This window comes from Salvelinus namaycush, chromosome 24 (assembly GCF_016432855.1).
Source record: "Salvelinus namaycush isolate Seneca chromosome 24, SaNama_1.0, whole genome shotgun sequence".
Taxonomy (NCBI): domain Eukaryota; kingdom Metazoa; phylum Chordata; class Actinopteri; order Salmoniformes; family Salmonidae; genus Salvelinus; species Salvelinus namaycush.
This window is the reverse complement of record NC_052330.1, coordinates 11,408,080-11,431,250: the sequence shown is the minus strand read 5'-3', so window position 1 is coordinate 11,431,250 and position 23,171 is coordinate 11,408,080. Positions and strand designations below refer to the sequence as shown.

General features: G+C 42.4%; 1 protein-coding gene across 2 annotated transcripts; it reads left to right on the top strand.

Annotated features, from left to right (window-relative positions):
* The first annotated feature begins 564 nt into the window (after positions 1–564).
* On the top strand, positions 565–22,253 carry pkib (protein kinase (cAMP-dependent, catalytic) inhibitor beta). 2 transcript variants are annotated; one of them, XM_038963101.1, is made up of 3 exons: positions 565–732; positions 20,070–20,229; positions 21,429–22,253. In XM_038963101.1, the coding sequence occupies exons 2-3, from the start codon at positions 20,097–20,099 to the stop codon at positions 21,515–21,517; spliced, it is 222 nt and encodes a 73-aa protein (XP_038819029.1). In that variant the 5' UTR covers positions 565–732; positions 20,070–20,096; the 3' UTR covers positions 21,518–22,253. The 2 variants fall into 2 exon arrangements, with proteins under 2 accessions (XP_038819029.1, XP_038819028.1); XM_038963100.1 differs by lacking the exon at positions 565–732 and adding an exon at positions 8,903–9,060.
* The last annotated feature ends 918 nt before the right edge of the window (positions 22,254–23,171 follow it).

The window sequence follows — 23,171 nt, the reverse complement described above, 5'->3', positions numbered from 1 at the left end:
GTCCTCCCATGCATATACGCACAATTATATCTTGGAAAACTAATTTTCTCTGTGGCTGCCTGTCTGCTCTGGAATTTAACATTACATTTCACAATTTACAGGAAACCTCATTGCTCATTTTATTTCTGGATACAGAGCAATAATGTGGAGGCATACATGTGTTCATCATAGTGTTCAGTGATGCATATTTATTATACAAATAAATTAACCACTAGACAAGTAAGAAATTCAAGCATTCATTTGGTAAGCTATCTTTATCCATCAGAAATATGTAATGACTGGAATTGCTTTAATGACATAGTAGTCCAAAGTCTTTGTTTCTCATTACATGACAGTTAAATTCAAACTGATGCAATGCAAATGTCAATACTACATTATCAGTTCCTTATCAGAACATATGTCAATCTGAATGTCCATCAAACTGGTGATATAGGGTCGTAATTACATTATTAATCATTATACTTCAAAGACACTGTGATAGAGGACGAAACAAACGTGCTCAAGTTAAACCCGCACTGGCCTCTGCGCGTTCCCGTGCGAAGTATGTCTGTGTGATGTCACCGTGGCGGGGATATTGTTCCTCTCACTAGAATAAAGAGAGTAGAGGAAATCACGATGAGGATGGACTGTGCGCAACGCGTCCTATCCATGGGTTGTCGATGGTGAAATATATATTTCGGGGGAGCGCATTTTAAGCACATTATTGTAACAACCATTTGCTCTACACATTGGGTAAGTAAGTGTCACCATATTTCGTGTTTTGGAAGGTTACTCGTCGTCAGGTTGTTGCCCAATGCCGACAAGTAACCTACAGGCTGCTGAAGCCTAATTTATGCGCAAGTTATACGGTTCTTAATTCAGCTGGTTATTGTTGTCATTACTTGCGGTAGAAATCTGCAGCCAGAGAATTTCAGTCATGTAAATTCCACACATGACAATGCCGTATATGCAATGTCATACACACTATAGGCTACAATGTGCAGATGTTTGAGCAACCTTTTTGTCAATCGATCTATCCGTTGTAGGCTACATGCATTCCATTGTTATTGAACAATCATGTTGTTTGTCATGCAGAAGAATATCAACGAATATCATGCTACTTGGATTGATTGATAATCAGGGTTATTAATAATTGTTCATAAGGTCGTTGTATTTTAAGGACAAATCCTCCTCTCATTCCAAATGACATTAGCCTTTGAAGGCTATTCAATACTTGAAACAAAGCTCACCTATCTCTAATTCAATTGTTTGTCGCTCTGTCTGAATACCTAGTTGATTTGATTTAATGCCATAAATGTTTCAATTAGCTTACCTGACTGCAGTGCAATCACGAGGAACAATACTGATTCTATCAATCAGTGTTTCCTCATTTATTTTATATTATATCTTATATTATTCCCACTGATGAAATAAAGCATGGTCACATTTATGTGGCTCTCATCTTTTGAATAAGCTGTTTGAGGAAGGTGACACTCAGCTTAAACCTTTCCGATGACAACTCAAACCTATGGTTTGAAACCGTGTCTGCTCTACGTGCATCATGCAGTAGGATGTTGTATTTATGGTGATCTCCAAGCACTGGGTTTATTCCTGATTACAGCATGCATTCCATTCCAGTGTCTGACTCCCTAGCTCCTGCTGAGTAGAGGGTAAGCACCATGCTATTCCTTTCACTCCCACCATCAACACATCCACCAGTCAACACCTGCCCTGAGAGACTACATGACTGGCAGAATAATGAGCCAGCCTGGGGAAATGTGTTGATTATGACATGGAGAGGGGAGAGATTGCAGACACATTCTAATCTTAAATATGTTGACTGCCTGCTCTAGTCTTTAGAATCCTGTGTAACATGTAATTTCCAGACCCCGTCGCACAATCTGTCTGACCTTCTCCACCATAATCATTGTGTAAGTTTAGAATTACTGTAGTGTAGGTGTCAGTTTACCATCCAAACAGTGCCACTCAGCTTGGACCAGGCTGTTGTTGTCAACGGACTGCTGTATTTTCTAAAGAGGATACTAAAAGTAGAAGTGAGATGTTGTTAACGTATATCCAGAGCGACAGCTGAAGTTGCATGGGGACATAGCATTACACCCCCCTCTGCTTCCTCTGGTCAGCACTTTGTCAAATAGACTCAGCGCTCCTTCACCTCGCAACGCTATACCATTATTATTACTCTCTGGAAAGGTCAAGAGAAATGTGAAGAACGCTGTTACCCTTTTCACCTTAGAGGTGGGGTTTGTATGTCCCGAGCTGGTAGCTGCCTATAGGCTTATATTCCTGCTATCTGGAGGTTGTCCGGTGTTAGATATGCAAATATAACTATTCATCATTCATGTGGACCAGTGACCATCATCTGCCTGTCACTAAGGATCTTATATCACAGTAGATCATTCCAAATTGGTCAGTCGTGACTGTACTTTAAAAACATGTATTCAGGTAATGAGCTTAGGTGCCTCCCATTTGTATAATCCTGTTAATTGGCTGAGTTGATGACAGAGAATTAGTAATGTTGTCTGCCTACTAGTGTGTGTAATTGCACACATGATGGGAATGAAAAGGGCAGTTTGGTACCCCTTATTTCCCTGTTATCACATTGTGTCGTACCTACACATTAAAAGTTTTTCTCAGGAATGTCTGATAAAACAAATGCAGAGAGAAACTGTGCTTTTTATTGTATCAAACAAAGAGGGTAAGCTGTAACCTGATTAGAGACTCATCAGGAGTTTGATCGAAGACACCTCTACTTTAAATCCCCAGAGACCAACTGTCTTTTAAAGATGGCGTCTGAAAGGATTAGGGCTTAGTCAGGTAAACGCTGACAATAGGTGGCATTTCAATTTGGCCATCTTTAACTACAGTCTGCCTGCTACAGGAAAGCGGTTTTGTTGTGGCTCACGCTGTTTGAAGTGTTTTTTTCTTCAGTGAGTGTCATCAATGCATCTGTGAATGCCTTTGACAGTTTCTGTGCTGGTATTTCACTAGCAATGCCCCAGGAGGGCTCCTCTTTCCCATCATTCCTCTCTTCTGCCTGGCTCCCTCTCAGCTTAGTCTGCCTTACGGTAATTAATAGAGCTCAACAGCTTGTAGCCCTAAAAAACAGAACTGAGTTAACTCTGGTTCGTTCAGCCATTCCTATGGAGAAAATGAATGAGAAAAGAATATGGTTGTGGGATAAAGGTAGAAAATAAGGTAAACACAGGTTTAGGAGATTTTATACATTTTGTTCTATGATTGTAATATCAGTCAGTTAACATGACCTTTATGAATTATAAAGCCTTTATGTGTTTTTTTATTACATAAATGCTTCAAAATGCACAGAAAGTGACTTTAGCTGCTGAAGATTATCGCATAGAACAAAACGTATAAAATCTCCTAAACCTGTGTTTACCACATACGCTATTTTCTGTGTTTATCAAAAAACCCTACAAAAACTAAATTAACTTTCCCATAGGCTTTGTCCAACGAACCATGGCAGAGTTAGTGCCTACAAAAAGACGCCATTAATATTTCTCTCTATTGGCTCTTGTGAAACCGCATCAGTTTTAGCACTTAGTCAAGCATGCTCTCGCTCCTCTCACTATTGAGTCAATAAAATGATCACAAATCTGGCCCATTGTGGGAGTCTAACATTGTCATTCTGGACTGCACTGCCAGAGTCAGAACAGCTTCCAGAGGCTGCTGCACACACACATGTCCTTTCTGTGAAATATTGAATACGAGGAAACTATTTTGGGATGTATTGCTAATGCTTTATCCATACTGCTGGGTCACATTTGGTCCTTTTTAGCCCATTAAACCTCTGGCATTTTGGTAATGAAAGGAGCCATTGGTTTAGTGGCAGAACAGCAATGCAATCCCACATTATTCTTATGTTGTGTACTGTAGTAGAGTGTTAAGTGTGTCTTGAATTCTAAATAAATCATGAACTGGTTCACAAGCAAAGCACCCCCACACAATAACACCTCCTCCTCCATGCTTTACGGTGAGAACCACACATGCGGAGATCATCCGTTCACCAATAATCTCAAAATTGGACTCATCAGACCAAGAACATATTTCCACCGGTCTAATGTCCATTGATCGTGTTTCTAGGCCCAAGCAAGTATCTTGTTACTATTGGTGTCCTTTAGTAGTGGTTTCTTTGCAGCACTTCTACCATGAAGGCCTGATTCACACAGTCTCCTCTGAAGAGTTGATGTTGAGATGTGTCTGTTACTTGAACTCTGTGAAGTTATTTTACCAAATAGGGCTATCTACCTTGTCACAACACAACTGATTGGCTCAAACACATTTAGAAGGAAATAAATTCCACAAATTAACTTTTAAGAAGGCACACATTTCAGGTGATTACCTCATAATGCTGGTTGAGAGAATGCCAAGAGTGTGCAAAGCTGTCATCAAGGAAAATTGTGGGCATTTGAAGAATCTCAAATAGAAAATATATTTCGATTTTTTTAACACTGTTTTGGTTACTAAATGATTCCATATGTGTTATTTCATAGTTTTGATGTATTCACTATTATTCTACAATGTAGAAAATAGTAAAAAATAAAGAAAAACCCTTGAATGAATAAGTGTTCTAAAACTTTTGACAGGTAGTGTACATCTGTATAAATTATAACCATACACGTTATAATTCACAGAGTGCACACAGTAGATGAAGAGCCCCACAGTCAGTAGATGAAGGCCTAATCCTTGTTTTATCCAGCCTTGTGTAAAGTCTAGAGACTTGGGGCAATAAAACAACCAGGATTGTGTAATCTTAAATCACTGGATTTGAGCTGAGTCATCACAGAGGCTAAAGATAAACCACAAGCAATCTAGGCTGTACTCGTCGCCCTGCTTTATATCCTGCGTTGCACTCTGTTGATGAAGCTGCGGTTGAACGAGACACTGTACGAGGAATAACAAATATGAAATAGACCACCTAGCTATGATTGTTTGGCCCCAGCAGACCGCACAACTGCCTGGTAAAGTCTTCAACAAGCCGGTTGTTTATTGTAGACTGCCCTATGTGATTTGATGAAATGGTACTCTCATTTACTGCTAGACAAACCACCTATCTGCTCATGAAGTCTGTGACACATGATATATGGGCCGATATAAAGACAAGGGTTTCATTCACAAAGTTTGTTATTAACCTCTGGCAGGAATTCTCTCGAATGTGAGGAAATTAATTATTTATTAAAGCCATTGATAATTTAAGTTTTTATTTATTTTATTTACAAGCAATAGTTTGTAAATAAATGACAAAATTACGTATTAGTTTCCTTAACCTGTAAGCAGTCTATGGACAAGTTATGACAGCAATCCATGCTTTGGTTTAGTTTCCCTGGAACTTTTCCCACATGCTAACATTTTAGCATTTGTAGCACAAATCCCATTCAAGTCATGGGACTGATATTAGCATTTTTCGCGCATCATGTTCAATGCAGCTATGTGACTTTGTTGAGCTTCACAATCCATTTGAGATACTTTCAAATTATTTGGACATGATGTGCGAAAAATGCTAATATCAGTCCCATGACTTGAATGGGATTTGTGCCAAAAATGCTAAAACGTTAGCATGTGGAAACCGTGCCAGGGAATCTAAACCAAAGAATGGATTCCTTTCATACCTTGTCCATAGACTGCTTACAGGGTAAGGAAACCAATGTGTAATTTGGGTGAACTATCCGCAACAATTTGACAGGGAGTTATGCTGAGACCAAGGTTTATTTTACTGATTAGCCCTGTATATACAGCAGTACATATCAATATTCATATCAATACTAGAAAAGCAAAACACAATCATAGAAAAACACATTATTCAGGTAAAATGTCCTCAATCAGTATTTTGAATTGCCCAAGAGGCACCATGTTATCCAAGAGTCTTGGATGATTGTTTTTCCTTTCATGTGTAATAAACCTTGTTAATCTGGATTGTTTTAAGCAAAATTGCTGTGGAAATTGTACAGATACACCGCCTTCAGAAAGTATTCACACCCCTTGACTTTTTCCACATTTTGCTGTTACAAAGTGGTATTAAAATTGATTTCATTGTAATTTTTTGTCAACAATCTACACAAAATACTAAAATGTCAAAGTAGATGAAAAATGGATGAAAAATAAAACACTAATATCTGTATTCAACCCCCTGAATCAATACATGTTAGAATCACCTTTGGCAGCGATTACTGTTGTGAGTCTTTCTGGGTAAGTCTCTAAGAGTTTTCCACACCTGGATTGTGCAACATTTTCCCAGTTTTCTTTTCAAAATTCTTCAAGCTCTGTCAAATTGGTTGTTAGTCATTGCTAGGCAACCATTTTCAGGTCTTGCCATAGGATTTCAAGCAGACTTAAGTCAAAACTGTAACTCGGCCATTAAGGAACATTCACTGTCTTTCTAAGCAACACCAGTATAGATTTGGCCTTGTGTTTTAGGTTATTGTCCTGCTGAAAGGTGAATTCATCTCCTAGTGTCTGGTGGAATGCAGATTGAACAAGGTTTTCCTCTAGGATTTTGCCTGTGCTTAACTCCATTACGTTTTATTTTTAATCCTGAAAAACTCTCCAGTCCTTAATGATTACAAGCATACCCATAACATGATGCAGCCACCACTATGCTTGAAAATATGAAGAGTGGTACTCAGTAATGTGTTGCATTAGATTTGCCCCAAACATAACACTTTGTATTCAGGACAATAAGTTAATTCCTTTGCCAAATGTATTTCAGTATTACTTTAGTGCTTTGTTACAAACAGGATGCATGTTTTGGAATATTTTTTATTCTGTTAGGGTTCCTTCTTTTTGCTTAGGTCAATTAGGTGAGTGTTGTGGAGTAGATACAATGTTGTTGATCCGTCCTCAGTTTTCTCCTATCACAGCTTTTAAACTCTGTAACTGTTTTAAAGTCATCATTGGCCTCATGGTGAATTCCCTGAGCGGTCTCCTTCCTCTCCGGCAACTGAGTTAGGAAGGACGCCTGTATCTTTGTAGTGACTGGGTGTATTGATACACCATCCAAAGTGTAATTAATAACTTCACGATGCTCAAAGGGATATTCAATGTTTGCTTTTTATTTAATTTTTACCCATCTACCAATTGGTTCTCTTCTTTGCGAGGCATTGGAAAACCTCCCTGGTCTTTGTGGTTGAATCTGTATCTGAAATTCACTGCTTGACTGAGGGACCTTGCTGATAATTGTATGTGTGGGGTACAGAGATGAAACAGTCATTAAAAAATCATGTTAAACACTATTATTGCACACAGGGTAGGCTTGCCATAATAAAGGGGTTGAATACTTATTGACTCAAGACATTTCAGCTTTTCATTTTTAATACATTTGTAAAAATGTCTAAAAACATTATTCCACTTTGATATTATGGGGTATTGTGTGTAGACCAGTGACAAATTAATTGCAATTTAATACATTTTACGTTCAGGGTTTAACACAACAAATGTGGGGAAAAAGTAAAGGGGTGTAAATACTTTCTGAATGCATCGATTGACTGATTATAAAGGAGGGTCTTTGGGCCTATTGAAAATGTGTTATTTCACATGTAGCCAAATAGATGAGTCACCATAAATATCTATTTATAGAGAATGCCAGTGCATGTGTGTGCATATACACAGTACAAAATATGAATATTTTATTCAAATCCGCTTATATCATTAATTATGCAATTGTAGTCAATCTTGGGTGAGCAGAGAGAGCTGTTTTTATTTGATGGGGTCACTGTCACTCGGGCACATAATGGTGAGGCCATCAGACCTACCAGAGAGAGGAGTTACAGTGTTGGAGTGCATGCCTCTTCTGGCAGGCGTGTGTAATGAATCGGCTTTCAGAATTTCCGCTCCCTGACTCTTGCTCTCCCCGACATTAAACTCCTCATGAATCTTCTCAAGGTGATTTTTCAACAAAGTGCAAAGGGAGGAAGCCTTTTCAAAGTCACAGGCTGCTTCCTGGGGGAGAGGGCCATGAATTGACAGTGAGTCTCAAAGATGCCCTTGGCAACACGACGGGTCACAGCATCAAGCTTTGAAACCAGCATCTAAGATTTGCATTAATTGTGATTATAAACGGGGTCGTTTGATCTCTGAATGCTGATTGGCTGAAAGCCGTGGTATACCACAGATATGACACAAAATGTATTGTTCACTGTTCTAATTACGCTGGTAACCAGTTTATAATAGCAATAAGGCACCCCGGGGGTTTGTGGTATATGGCCAATATACCACGGCGTTGCATCGTACCTATCCCACGGTGTTGCGTCATGCCGTGACACAGTATTTTAGCAATATACCACACCCCCTCTGGCCTTATTGCTTCAATATAGCCTTGATCAGTTTAACACACTGGTGTGATAGAAATGTTTGTTTCGGTATTATATTTTTTGTGGGACTATTTTAGGCATCTGGGTGATTTTCTTAGATATTATGACTTAGCTAGGACTTTTACAGAAATATTAAGTGAAAAATGCATTTTGTTCCTCAAATGCTCAACTTCAATAAGACCTCAATGTGTTGTGTTCTGTAAATTGTCAACTCAGCCACGGGCAGCTGTTTTCCAAAGCTCTGGTGTGGCTTATTTCAAGATCAGATACTGGCTTTCTTCACTTCAAAGCATGTAGATATCCAATTGACTATCCAGTTCAAAGGATTTTAGTAAATCTTGGAGGGATTTGATCATATTTGTGTCCCAAATGCCAACCCAAAACCTTTTACGCTGACCTATGCGCCCTGGTCAAACATATTGCACTATACAGTGGATAGTGTGCCATTTTGGAAACTGCCTATCGGGAGAATGTTTCATGTTTGTTTGAGGAGGCAGGTGGCCAGCAGGACAGGCATCCTCCAGGGACGGCCTCTCTCCCTCCGTCTGGAATGGGAGAACGACCATAGTCCCGCCTCTACAGTGGTCAGTAGATGATGAATCACATTGCCTCTCTGCTCTGCCTCATCTCCATCTCTCCTCGCTGCTGCTGCTCAGGCCAACTCACTTGGCTATAAATAGGGAAAGATTAAAACCTCTCATCCGGCTTACCTGCACAGCATCTTCAACTCGCCTGCTAAGTATGTTTATGTTTTTTTCTCTCTCCATTGCTTGTTATATGTATTCTTTGAGCACTGGGGGTGTTTATAAAGACGTTTTATGAGCTCATCAGTGGCTTTAAGAATGACTCTGTCTGACCAGATGTGACACTAGCTACAATAATGTAGGATATTTATGAGAAATGGCAACAAGAATTTGCAGATGGTATGAACTGAAGAGATGCTCAATCAGGCTTATGAATCTCTCGATTGGAAATACCCTGGAGGAGCCCTACTCAGTGATTTGAAAAAGATAAGCTTTTCAGTGCACTAAAGTCACTTGTCAGTTTGGTGCTCTTACATATGAGTGACAGAGAATGTGCAGCCCTGGGAGCTGTGTCCTCTAAATCCCAGTCATCAGGAGATCGCCTGTCCAAATATAGCCCTATATGGAGGTGGAGGGCCCTCTTCTCTTCCCGGCTGCTATGGGAGACATTTACTTAATTACCCTCTCTATGCTGCAAAACATGGAGGCAACTTTTGTAGGCTTTGTTTCGAATTACATCTTTCCATAGCAAAATGACAAATATTAGTAGTTGAGAGGAAATATTGTGAGCTCCCCAACTAGGATATATTTCTGGGTAGAAGAGGTCCAATGAGCAGTGTAACATGATCAAATGGGCATCTGCTGTCAAGGCTTTATAATAACGCTGAAATAACATTGTGCAGAGACACAATGTACTGTAGCCGTGATGCCTGTGATTCATTTAATTGCATGTTTTCGCAATGTAATGTGGTTTCTTATCAGTTACATCAACAAGCATTTGGCTCCTACAACATTCAAAGAGATGACTCATTTTCTTCCTTCGCCTAATGGCTGTTACGTGCGCGTTTGTTTTTTTATTTCTGGACCTGCTGTGCCTTAATCAAATGTTGTCACAGTATTTCTAAGTTATGTTTGGCAGTCATCCCCGTTGCCTTGCTGGGGTCTCTCTGTGTTGGCCGTGTTATCTGACCGCTCGCTCGGTCACATGCTGCCCTTTTGGACAGAGGGTTGCTGGGAAAAGCCTGTGAGCCTGCTGAGAGGGACAGACCGAGGACGGGCCGGCCTTCCACACTGTCACTCACAGCGGGATCAACACAGCTACCACTGGGTTGGGTAAAGAGCCCATAGGGGCAGGATACAACATTCTTGGATGGACATCTCTCAGATATAAATAGGACACTGTCACATTTCTCTTCCTTGTAGAGTATCTTCCATCTGTGGAAAATCATTGTTTTCAATAATACCTCAGTGGACAATTAGACAATGGTGCCAGATCAATGATGTCATGTTATGCTTTGCGCTGCTATATGAGTAAACAGTGGGAGTGGCGAGGCAGGCTGTTCACTATGCTCTGTGAGCAGGACTCTTTTGTTTGTTTATGGGCTACAGTAATGAGAGTCCCTGACCCACCTGAATAATGAACAGCCAACTGTTTATTCACAAAGCTGCCATGTGACTTAATTCCCTTAAGTTTCCCACTGAACACGGCTCATTATCAGACGTCGGGAGCTCTCTCTTCTCTCAGTGGAGTGGAAAGAAGAGGGGGAACCCAGGGACAGGGTCCTGGTTGAGCCTCAGGTGTTTTTCTCTCTGCATGCAGTTCATCCACCTATTATATATATGCCATTTAGCAGATGCTTTTATCCAAAGCAGCTTTGTCAGTCGTGTGCATACATTTTAAGTATGGGTGGTCCTGGGAATTGAACTCAATATCCTACTACTACACCTTGCTCTACCAACTGAGCTACAGAGGATCACTTATATCTGTCCATGTAAGCCTCCTGGCAATCGGACATACGGGTACTGTCGGATAACCTTCTCACAACAATGGCCTTTATGACAGCTGGTTGAATGTAGTTATTGGTGCATGATTTGCTTACAAATTGTATTCATCACCTAGAGATGAAATAGTATAGAAGGCTCTAGAAACAGTTGGTTGAAATAGAAAAGTGCACTGAAGTTATTTTCGTTCCCTTATGAGCTAATTGGCATGTTGACTCTGCACCCTGTGTCACACCTGAGCTGTTGTAACTGCGCCACTTTCCCTCACCTATGAATCCTCTTACCTCAATTGAAAGCTTATTTCCATGTAGATTAAGAGGCAGTGGGGTTATTGAAAGTGTGCTATATTCTCCATTTAATATGAGGAGGATCAAGAAACCTTGTGGCTGGCAGGGTGTGCAACGCTAGTGATGAGTGGTGGTGGCCGTCTGAGCTTGAAGGTCAGCCTAGCCCAGAGTAATGGTTCTCTTTCAAGCCATTGTCACTAAGTAAATTAGCTGGGGCTCCACGTGTTGTTTGCTGTTCTGACACAGGAGTAGGAACTTCCAATGGCCGTTACCCTTATCACACTCAGCCAAGCTGCTCTAGGTCATCACTCCACATTGGTCCAACCAGCACTGGTGGACAGAGGGAGACAGTTTACAGTTCAGCCATTAGTAAGTGAGACAATTCAAGCCACTAAAATAACAAAGCTTTGACAGGTTGTGAGGACAGACCACATGACATAAGACGCTTCCATTTACAACTAAGGACAGATTTCCATTCAAATTTCAGAAAGACAAGTAGTAGGCTCATCCAGGTGTTTTCCACAAAGAGTTCTGCAGTGAGACATTCTCAGTAGTAGAGCAGCAGAGCCTAGTTAAGTGTGTTTACGACTTTGTGCAGAGTTAGTTTTAGAATGTACAGTGTCTCCTGGGAAATGCCATGTGAATGGAATGGCATTGCGGCACAGTGGCTGTGCACATCTTATCCCCACTCCGTAGAGCAGCGAATATTCACTGAACTCAAACATGTTTATCTTGTTTGTTGGAACGTAAATAGAACCCAAACGACCTGAGGGTTATATGTCCAGTAAGTTTTTGACCTGATCGTTATATTCCCACAGTTTTTTACACGGTGTGTTTCTTTTCATGCTTCATAAAATGTAACGTGGAGTGGTCACACATCGTACATTTTTCATCGTATGCATGAGTACTTGCTGCATATATAAGTATCTGTATAATCCTGTTGTCCCTATAACCAATCCTATGTTTTAAAGGGATGGCTCATTAAGTCAATAAGATGGGCTGAGTATTTTAAGGCTTGTTTTTCAAATTAGTGTGAAGTATATTAAGTCCATTACAACTGATTTAATCTTTTGATAAATTGGAACATAATCTGAGTTTTTAGCATGAATCACTCATCTCCCAGGGTCCATTCCTAGGTCAGCCATTTAGACCTATTTTTGCATATTTATGGGCTTATTTGTGTACTTCACAAGTAGTGTTACCTTGTATATTTAGCTTTGACGTGCCTGACATGCAAGACGCTCTACATCCTCTGTTGTTGACTATAATAATTGCAAATGTTTTGGAGATATTCCACATTTATGTTTGCATTTTGGAACTGTTAACTGGGTTTCATGTTTTTGTCAAGATTGTCAATCTTTATCTGATGGAGAGATGTCAGTCATCTGTGCTGTGCTCAGTTAGTATATTTTTCCTATATTTGTCCCTTCAATCCCATCCCCAACTTAATTGCAGAACAGATAACCTATAATTTCCGTTCTCAGAACATTAATAAAACCTCCCAGGAACGTTCAGGGAACCATAGTAAAACATTCTCAGAACCTCCCTGCAACCTAAAAATGAACATTCCCAGAACAGACGAAATGTTCACTTCCGTTTTCAGAACGCTTAAAAAACATTCCAGTCGGGAAACGTATGGCTTCGTTCCCAGAACCAATGGGAAACCAAAACGTACATTCCCACAATTTCCAAGGAACCAAATGTCCTTGCTGGGTAGTCATTACCGTAAATAGACATGAAAGGAAACCCATTCAGGAATGAGGAGATTTCTCTCCATTAACAACTTCTTGTTGTCATACTGTACTGTAGCTGGAAAGTTGTAAAGAATTAGAAGGAGATAAGATGTTGTGCTACTCCAACACTGTTAAGGATTAAGACTGATCAAGACTGGATTAACAGTCTTTGTTTTAGAGGGGTTTGTTATTAGATAATGCATGTGTTGAAGTAGAACCAGTCTGATCACTGTGTTCATCATTCTATTTTACTTGTGAATCAGAATGGTGAATGCAGCAATCAGGCTGGTTCCACCAGGCTAGTGTTGCTCAAGTGCTGACTTCAAGATATTTGACTTCCTTGCATACTTTCAAGGGAAACATTTTTTATTTATTTTTTTACCCCATTTTCTCCCCAATTTCATGGTATCCAATTGGTAGTTACAGTCTTGTCTCATCACTGCAACTCCCGTACAGACTCGAAGGTCGAGAGCCGTGCATCCTCCGAAACACAACCCAACCAAGCCGCACAGCTTCTTGACACAATGCCCACTTAACCCGGAAGCCAGCCACACCAATGTGTCGGCAGAAACACTGTGCACCTGGCAACCGTGTCAGCGTGCACGGCGCCCGGACCGCCACAGGAGTCGCTAGCGCGTGATGGGACAAGGACATCCCTGCCAGCCAAACCCTCCCCTAACCCGGACGACGCTGGGCCAATTGTGTGCCGCCCCATGGGTCTCCCGGTCACGGCCGGCTGCGACAGAGCCTGGACTCAAACCCAGAATCTCTAGTGGTACAGCTAGCACTGCGATGTAGTGCCTTAGACAACTGCGCCACTCAGGAGACCTTTTAAGGGAAACATGTTTGCTGATTGGCAAGGCTCTTATAGTCAGTCTTTAGTGGTCTAACCTGTAAACAGATTCTATCCTTTCTGATTCTGACAACAATAGGCCTTTACACACCTACACCTTTCAACCCACATATGCATAGGATGCTTTACGACGCCCTCCTTGCTGCAGTGTGTGAGTGAGCTCAACCATACGGAGACAAGCTTGTGTTTCTAACAGCAGTGGGCAGTGATGTTCTCAGTCAAACACACACAAGCTGCTGCCTCCCTCCTGTCTTCTGGCACTGGGCTCTCGTTGGCTGCTTGGCACAGGGGCCTGCTGGCAACGCAGCCAGCTCCTTTTATTCCAGTGGACGTAGATGATTGAATGGCTGCACTGAGGAGAATGCCAACACCAGTTCCTGCTGCTCCCACTCTGTGAGGGCACTGTTGGTTCCACTGCTACTCAGAGCCCTCTATTGGATGGGACCCAAGTCCAAATACAGCAGTCTCTCTGTAGTCTCAGACAGTTATGGATGCATGTGTTTAGCAGTGGGCCTTTAAACATGCAGGATCACTCCTCCGAGGGTCTCACTCTCAGCGCACACAGGGCCTTTATATGGGCCATGCTGCTTAACCAGCATTCTGTCTTCTAAAGCTGGTAAACAGATGAAGCTGGCCATACATAACACCGGTGGTGAAAAAAGTACCCAATTGTTAAGTAAAAGTAAAAACACCTTAATAGAAAAGTCACCCAGCAAAATACTACTTGAGTAAAAGTATTTGGTTTTAAATAGACTTTAGTATCAAAAGTAAAAGTATAAATCATTTCAAAATCCTTATATATATTAAGCAAATCAGAGGGCACAATTTTCTTGTTTTTCTATTTATTTACGAATAGCCAGGGTCACATCCTAACATTCAGACATAATTTATAAACAAAGCATTTATGTTTAGCGAGTCTGCCAGATCAAAGGCATTAGGGATGACCAGGGATGTTCTCTTGATAAGTGTGTGAATTGGATAATTTTCCTGTCCTGCTAAGCATCCAAAATGTACAAATATTTTCTTTAGGAATGTAGTGAAGTAAAAGTTGTCAAAAATATAAATAGTAAAGTACAGTACCCCCAAAAATTACTTAAGTAGTATGTTAAAGTGATTGTACTTGAGTACTTTACACCACTGCATAACACCGTTAGTCACTCACCGCCCTAAGTCAAAACAATTACATTTATAGTCCAAATGGCCCTGCTTGGCCCTGATTCTGACTAACGTCTCCCTGCTTGGCCCTGATTCTGACTAACGTCTCCCTGCTTGGCCCTGATTCTGACTAACGTCTCCCTGCTTGGCCCTGACTCTGACTAACGTCTCTCTGCTTGGCCCTGATTCTGACTAACGTCTCCCTGCTTGGCCCTGACTCTGACTAACGTCTTCCTGCTTGGCCCTGATTCTGACTAACGTCTCCCTGCTTGGCCCTGATTCTGACTAACGTCTCCCTGCTTGGCCCTGACTCTGACTAACGTCTCCCTGCTTGGCCCTGATTCTGACTAACGTCTCCCTGCTTGGCCCTGACTCTGACTAACGTCTCCCTGCTTGGCCCTGATTCTGACTAACGTCTCCCTGCTTGGCCCTGACTCTGACTAACGTCTCCCTGCTTGGCCCTGACTCTGACTAACGTCTCCCTGCCTGGCCCTGATTCTGACTAACGTCTCCCTGCTTGGCCCTGATTCTGACTAACGTCTCCCTGCTTGGCCCTGACTCTGACTAACGTCTCCCTGCTTGGCCCTGACTCTGACTAACGTCTTCCTGCTTGGCCCTGACTCTGACTAACGTCTTCCTGCTTGGCCCTGATTCTGACTAACGTCTCCCTGCTTGGCCCTGATTCTGACTAACGTCTCCCTGCGTGGCCCTGATTCTGACTAACGTCTCCCTGCTTGGCCCTGATTCTGACTAACGTCTCCCTGCTTGGCCCTGATTCTGACTAACATCTCCCTGCTTGGCCCTGATTCTGACTAACGTCTCCCTGCTTGGCCCTGATTCTGACTAACGTCTCCCTGCTTGGCCCTGATTCTGACTAACGTCTCCCTGCTTGGCCCTGATTCTGACTAACGTCTCCCTGCTTGGCCCTGATTCTGACTAACGTCTCCCTGCTTGGCCCTGATTCTGACTAACGTCTCCCTGCTTGGCCCTGACTCTGACTAACGTCTCCCTGATTGGCCCTGATTCTGACTAACGTCTCCCTGCTTGGCCCTGACTCTGACTAACGTCTCCCTGCTTGGCCCTGATTCTGACTAACGTCTCCCTGCTTGGCCCTGATTCTGACTAACATCTCCCTGATTGGCCCTGATTCTGACTAACGTCTCCCTGCTTGGCCCTGATTCTGACTAACATCTCCCTGATTGGCCCTGATTCTGACTAACGTCTCCCTGCTTGGCCCTGATTCTGACTAACGTCTCCCTGCTTGGCCCTGATTCTGACTAACGTCTCCCTGCGTGGCCCTGATTCTGACTAACGTCTCCCTGCTTGGCCCTGATTCTGACTAACGTCTCCCTGCGTGGCCCTGATTCTGACTAACGTCTCCCTGATTGGCCCTGATTCTGACTAACGTCTCCCTGCTTGGCCCTGATTCTGACTAACGTCTCCCTGCTTGGCCCTGATTCTGACTAACGTCTCCCTGATTGGCCCTGATTCTGACTAACGTCTCCCTGCTTGGCCCTGATTCTGACTAACGTCTCCCTGCTTGGCCCTGATTCTGACTAACGTCTCCCTGCGTGGCCCTGATTCTGACTAACGTCTCCCTGCTTGGCCCTGACTCTGACTAAAGTCTCCCTGCTTGGCCCTGACTCTGACTAACATCTCCCTGCTTGGCCCTGATTCTGACTAACGTCTCCCTGATTGGCCCTGATTCTGACTAACGTCTCCCTGCTTGGCCCTGATTCTGACTAACGTCTCCCTGCGTGGCCCTGATTCTGACTAACGTCTCCCTGCTTGGCCCTGACTCTGACTAAAGTCTCCCTGCTTGGCCCTGACTCTGACTAACATCTCCCTGCTTGGCCCTGATTCTGACTAACGTCTCCCTGCTTGGCCCTGATTCTGACTAACGTCTCCCTGCTTGGCCCTGACTCTGACTAACGTCTCCCTGCTTGGCCCTGACTCTGACTAACGTCTCCCTGCTTGGCCCTGATTCTGACTAACGTCTCCCTGCTTGGCCCTGACTCTGACTAACGTCTCCCTGCTTGGCCCTGATTCTGACTAACGTCTCCCTGCTTGGCCCTGATTCTGACTAACGTCTCCCTGCTTGGCCCTGATTCTGACTAACGTCTCCCTGCGTGGCCCTGACTCTGACTAACGTCTCCCTGCTTGGCCCTGATTCTGACTAACATCTCCCTGCTTGGCCCTGATTCTGACTAACGTCTCCCTGCTTGGCCCTGATTCTGACTAACGTCTCCCTGCTTGGCCCTGATTCTGACTAACGTCTCCCTGCTTGGCCCTGATTCTGACTAACGTCTCCCTGATTGGCCCCGATTCTGACTAACGTCTCCCTGATTGGCCCCGATTCTGACTAACGTCTCCCTGATTGGCCCTGATTCTGACTAACGTCTCCCTGATTGGCCCTGATTCTGACTAACGTCTCCCTGCGTGGCCCTGATTCTGACTAACGTCTCCCTGCTTGGCCCTGACTCTGACTAACGTCTCCCTGATTGGCCCTGATTCTGACTAACGTCTCCCTGATTGGCCCTGATTCTGACTAACGTCTCCCTGCTTGGCCCTGATTCTGACTAACGTCTCCCTGCTTGGCCCTGATTCTGACTAACGTCTCCCTGCTTGGCCCTGATTCTGACTAACATCTCCCTGCTTGGCCCTGATTCTGACTAACGTCTCCCTGCTTGGCCCTGATTCTGACTAACGTCTCCCTGATTGGCCCTGATTCTGACTAACGTCTCCCTGATTGGCCCTGATTCTGACTAACGTCTCCCTGATTGGCCCTGATTCTGACTAACGTCTCCCTGATTGGCCCTGATTCTGACTAACGTCTCCCTGCTTGGCCCTGACTCTGACTAAAGTCTCCCTGCTTGGCCCTGATTCTGACTAACGTCTCCCTGCGTGGCCCTGATTCTGACTAACGTCTCCCTGCTTGGCCCTGACTCTGACTAACGTCTCCCTGCGTGGCCCTGATTCTGACTAACGTCTCCCTGCTTGGCCCTGACTCTGACTAAAGTCTCCCTGCTTGGCCCTGATTCTGACTAACGTCTCCCTGCGTGGCCCTGATTCTGACTAACGTCTCCCTGCGTGGCCCTGACTCTGACTAACGTCTCCCTGCGTGGCCCTGATTCTGACTAACGTCTCCCTGCGTGGCCCTGACTCTGACTAACATCTCCCTGCGTGGCCCTGATTCTGACTAACATCTCCCTGCTTGGCCCTGACTCTGACTAACGTCTCCCTGCGTGGCCCTGACTCTGACTAACATCTCCCTGTGTCCGTCTGACCTGCCTCACCGGTGCCCCAGGTGTTAAGCTGGTAAAATAGCGACAAAGCTAATCCAAGAATAGCCTGTGTTGATTTAGGGGGTTTGATTAAATTCTAAATCTTGTGACATCCAGTGGGTGCTTATCACCTACGGCCTTGATCTACACCCACTGGAGGCGATGCACCATCTGTTGAAGGATGGCTAGATGGGTTTTTTAGGCACTATCTGTGTGTGTGCTGTGTTCTTGGAGGTAGGACATATTGCCTTTGGAAATGTATAGGCTGTCTAAATGTTATCGCTGGTGGGTGTTAAAAATATAAGATAGTGAATAGTCCAGGAGAGACTGTAATCCAATCTCTGAGTATCTTTACTTAGCGTTAACAAAACAAAACAAGAGGGAATGAGTTACTCCCTGTTTAACATGACCAGTAGATTATTATTAGACCTACAATACTGTATTGATGTGAAATGCGCCCTCTGCTGGTCAAGTTGTACACTGCATTGCATGGTATTTAGTCTTCCTACATTTGGTCTCATAATGTAAAACGCAGGGTTGTTTATTCAAAGGGGAAATGGAGCTGCACGAAAGGTTGCGTAACACATAGTTGAGTATTGATCACAATATTGATCAGATGTATATGTCCCTGTAGTAATACCAATCAATTGCCTTTAGGCCAAGTTAACAAAGGTCCTAGATATTTAGACTAGAGCTAAAGGACCAAATGGCATTAGAGCAGGGTATTGAAGCAGTGCTCTTAGTGAAAGCACTATGATCTGTAATATTGCTCATATCAGGGTTCTGTCTGTAGAGCTTTACTATACTGTGGTAGGCTTGATTACCAACAACGACGAGACGGCCTACAGGGAGGAGGTGAGGGCCCTCGGAGTGTGGTGTCAGGAAAATAACCTCACACTCAACGTCAACAAAACAAAGGAGATGACCGTGTACTTCAGGAAACAGCAGAAGGAGCACCCCCCTAAAAATGTATCACTAGCCACTTTAAACAATGCCACTTAATATAATGTTTACATACCCTAAATTACTAATCTCATATGTATATACTGTACTCTATACCATCTACTGCATCTTGCCATCTTTATGTAATACATGTATCACTAGCCACTTTAAACAATGCCAATTTTATATGTTTACATACCCTACATTACTCATCTCATATGTATATACTGTACTCTATACCATCTACTGCATCTTGCCTATGCCGTTCTGTACCATCACTCATTCATACATTTTTATGTACATATTCTTCATCCCTTTACACTTGTGTGTATAAGGTAGTTGTTGCGAAATTGTTAGGTTAGATTACTCGTTGGGTTATTACTGCATTGTCGGAACTAGAAGCACAAGCATTTCGCTACACTCGCATTAACATCTGCTAACCATGTGTATGTGACAAATAAAATTTGATTTGATTTGATACTGTACAATACATTCCCAGATAGTTGGAGTTAAAAGCATGACACTTTACCAGACGAAGAAATATAGACTGATTCATTCTGAACATAATTTTTGTTCAAAAAATATTAGGCCTGTTACTGCTTATTATTACAAGTGCAGCGTGCCCAATACATTGATTACAGTGCAGGCTGCTGAGGGGAAGACTGCTCATAATAATGGCTGGAACAGAGTCAATGGAATGGCATCAAACACATGGAAACCATCCGTTTGATGTATTTGATACCATTCCAACTATTCCGCTCCAGCCGTAACCACGAGTCTGTCCTCCCCAATTAAGGTGCCACCAACTTCCTGTGAGTGATTACCTCTGTAATATGCACTGCAGATATTCTGTTGTACTGGGATGTGTGACTGAGAGCTTGTGTAATGATTTATAACGCAGTGTTATCAACCAGTTACAATATGTTTAGACATAAAATACACTATGGTGTTGTGTTCCTTTCCCTCCAGACTATGCTATGAGGACAGGGCCCAGCGATGACTGATGTGGAGCCTGTTGTCACCGACTTTGCAGCCACGGGGAGGACTGGCCGGAGGAACGCTGTACCTGATATCGTTGAGGCGGGGCCTGCTGACCTGTCAGACAAACTAGCAGAGCTTTCTGTTGTAGGTGGGTAGTGAAATGTATTTTTAATTACATACAGTACTTGACTGCATACTTTCAGCAATATTTACAATAATTTACATAGGCCTGCATGCTTTCACTCTGTTAATGATTAGGATGAATTGCACAATTGAAGGTATTTTCATCTCAACATTTAGATTAACAGTTCTACCTGTTTACTTTAGATGTAGTATTGCACTTTTCCATAAATTATACAATCCAAACCTAAATATAAGGGAAAAGCATGGCAGAACATCACTTAACAAAGAACAAAGCACTCTGTCATAAATAGATGGTTGAGTGCTTTTGTTAGGCCCTGCCAGCCCAGTACCCATCACCATTAGCAAGTGTCTGTCTGGACAGCCAGCTTTCCATTAATCAAGCAGGGTTTAGTGGAAAGGGCATCTGGAAGTTAACAGTATGGAAAATGTACCACAGCTTTAACTGTTTAAATGGAAACTAAAGAAGGGAACAGCCATCTCTCTCTTTTTAGTAATAGCTCAATGGCTGTGAGGGTCATTTGGAAAGGGCTATCTATCAGTGAGGGGAAGCCAATCAATGCATTGGTTCATAGGGGTGGGGAAGTAATTGTTAGTTGGAGGCCTCTGTAGATGTATAACTGTATTACTCAGCTCTGCTTCTTTTCACTTAGTGGCTGCAGTGCAATGTCGGGGTCCATAGGTCCTCAAGTTATAGAGGGCATGAACCAGATATAACATAGTTGCCTGCAATTTGCAGTATAAATCCCCTAGGCATTGCCCTATGAGGATCAAAGCAGAGTAGTGTTTGATCGGTAGAATAAAATACTGTAAGTGTCTGGCAAGTAGCAGTCGGTATTGGCCCATTTCCTCAGAAGATTCTCGTCTCTATGTGGCGTATTGCACTTTGTCAGTGTTCAAAACAGTATTAAAATGCTGGATATGAACAAAGCGGTTGAGTTGAGGGTCTATGCTATGATTAGTCTCTGTTGATATTCAAGGTGTCAGCCAGCTATGTGTTATGTGCTGAGGTTGGTAATCTCATATTCCTTTTATCTTGTGAATGCAACATATCATCCATATCTTACAAAGCAACACAAAAGAGGGGAGAGTACACAGCTTGGATTATAATTGGAATGCAGACATTTTCCATTACATGGGCCTTGAGGCATTTTCAATTATATGTTTCTGACTAAAATAATGAATGCTGTTCTGTGTGTTTCTCAGATGATGGAGGAGAAGGAGGAGAGGGCTCGTCCTCTGGAAGCCCACCGAAGAGTCCTACAGAGGGTGAGGAGAAGGCAGAGGGGACGTAATTGGGCCTTGGTCTCTGGCTAACTGACTACGAGAGAAGATGGAGAACAAGAGAGAGACTGTCTCTAACATGGACCACTTCTCCTCAAACAAACCCCATTGACCAGACAACTGTAATTGCCATGCACCGTGCTATGCAACATCAGGACACCTATGATGAAAACTTATAGAGCTGTTGGATGATGAAGGGAAGGGAGAGCTCTGTCGCTAGGAATGAAGTGGTTGTTTCTTTGTAGCTTTAAGGGGGTATTCATTCAAGATTACCCATAATTCATTACATGTACGGGGAATGAGCCTGCATTTATGTCTTGTTCATCTTAGCATATGCAGTGAACTGGTGAAGTGGCTGACAGTTGGGCATGACTCTGAAAAATGTCATTTCATATTTGAGCGAGAGTGACTTGTACATACGTTGCATACGGAGGTGTTCCAATGAAAGCATTTTCTCAGAATGTCAACATGTAGTTGCAGGAATGTCTCTTTGCACAACAAAAGTATAAACATTCCATTTGGTGATGTAAGTACAATTTTTATCTTATAATTGGGATTTATTAGTGTGCTACAGTGCAAACCTCTACTGTGTGTTTTTTACTGTTAAAATCAACATTATTAACAACTGAGTGAATAGAAGTAAAAAATATATGTATTTTCGGTCTGTAAATATAGTTTTACATTATATTTGCCTCCCTGTAAAGATGCATTTCAATGTCCACTGCAGCTAATAAACATGATCCTCTACGTACGGCATTGTTGTGAATATTTTTCAGATGCTATAATTAAGAATATATGTTTGTTTGTTGTCTTTGTACAGGGGAGGCATCTCATTACACAGTGAAATTGATACCAACTTTGTGCAATCATTGGCAGTAAAATGGTGATTACATTGTCTGTCCTACTTTTCCTTAGTCAGCTGCAATAATAAAGTATGTCAGTAGAGCTTTTCTTAGCCATGAAACCAGAATATTGTTGTGTTTGTCACCAATGAAAAAATATTTATTTTAGTCTTATTTATGTCTTATACTGTATTGAAACAGTGTCTGGTGACTGATTTGGCCAGAGGAGGGCACCAAACATATCTTTCACGCCGACATTAATGGATCTTTCAGAATCCACTGGCAAATATACAGTACATTCTCTTTATAACAGGCTTTTTTATTGACATTAAATATATAGCAAATTGTTAACTGAATATAGATATTGAAACAATAAATAAAGGATAAATATTTGTTCAAATATGGATTATGCATGTTACTGTAGTAAGAAATTTCCATGCTATGAATTAGGCTACCCATGTTAACTTACTCTGTATCAAATGTCAAAGCGCTTGGAAACAAAGCACTGAACATCTTTAGAGGGCCAAGTAAAAAAGATGATTGTCTTCTAATAGTATTCATACATGCACATGCATACATATTCATCACATATTTAATAGCCTACTCAATAATGCAATACATGAATGTTCCATTTTTACTTTCCTTCAGATTTATGATACTGAAAATGAATAGCTTTCTTTGCCTGAAACATATAGCCTAGTCGAATGCTCACAGAGTGCATAATGGCTGTCCTCCATGCAGAATGCCCATGCGACTGTTTGAGTGGATTAATCCACTTAATGACAAAGAATTATCAAACAAGCTCTGATTCCGGCTGAGTATT

What these genes read in the sequence shown, in the direction of transcription:
- pkib (XM_038963101.1), top strand. Translation starts at nt 20,097, where the DNA reads ATGACTGATGTGGAGCCTGTTGTCACCGACTTTGCAGCCACGGGGAGG. An exon ending in AGCAGAGCTTTCTGTTGTAG is followed by an intron (nt 20,230 to 21,428) that starts GTGGGTAGTGAA and finishes TGTGTTTCTCAG; the next exon opens with ATGATGGAGGAGAAGGAGGA.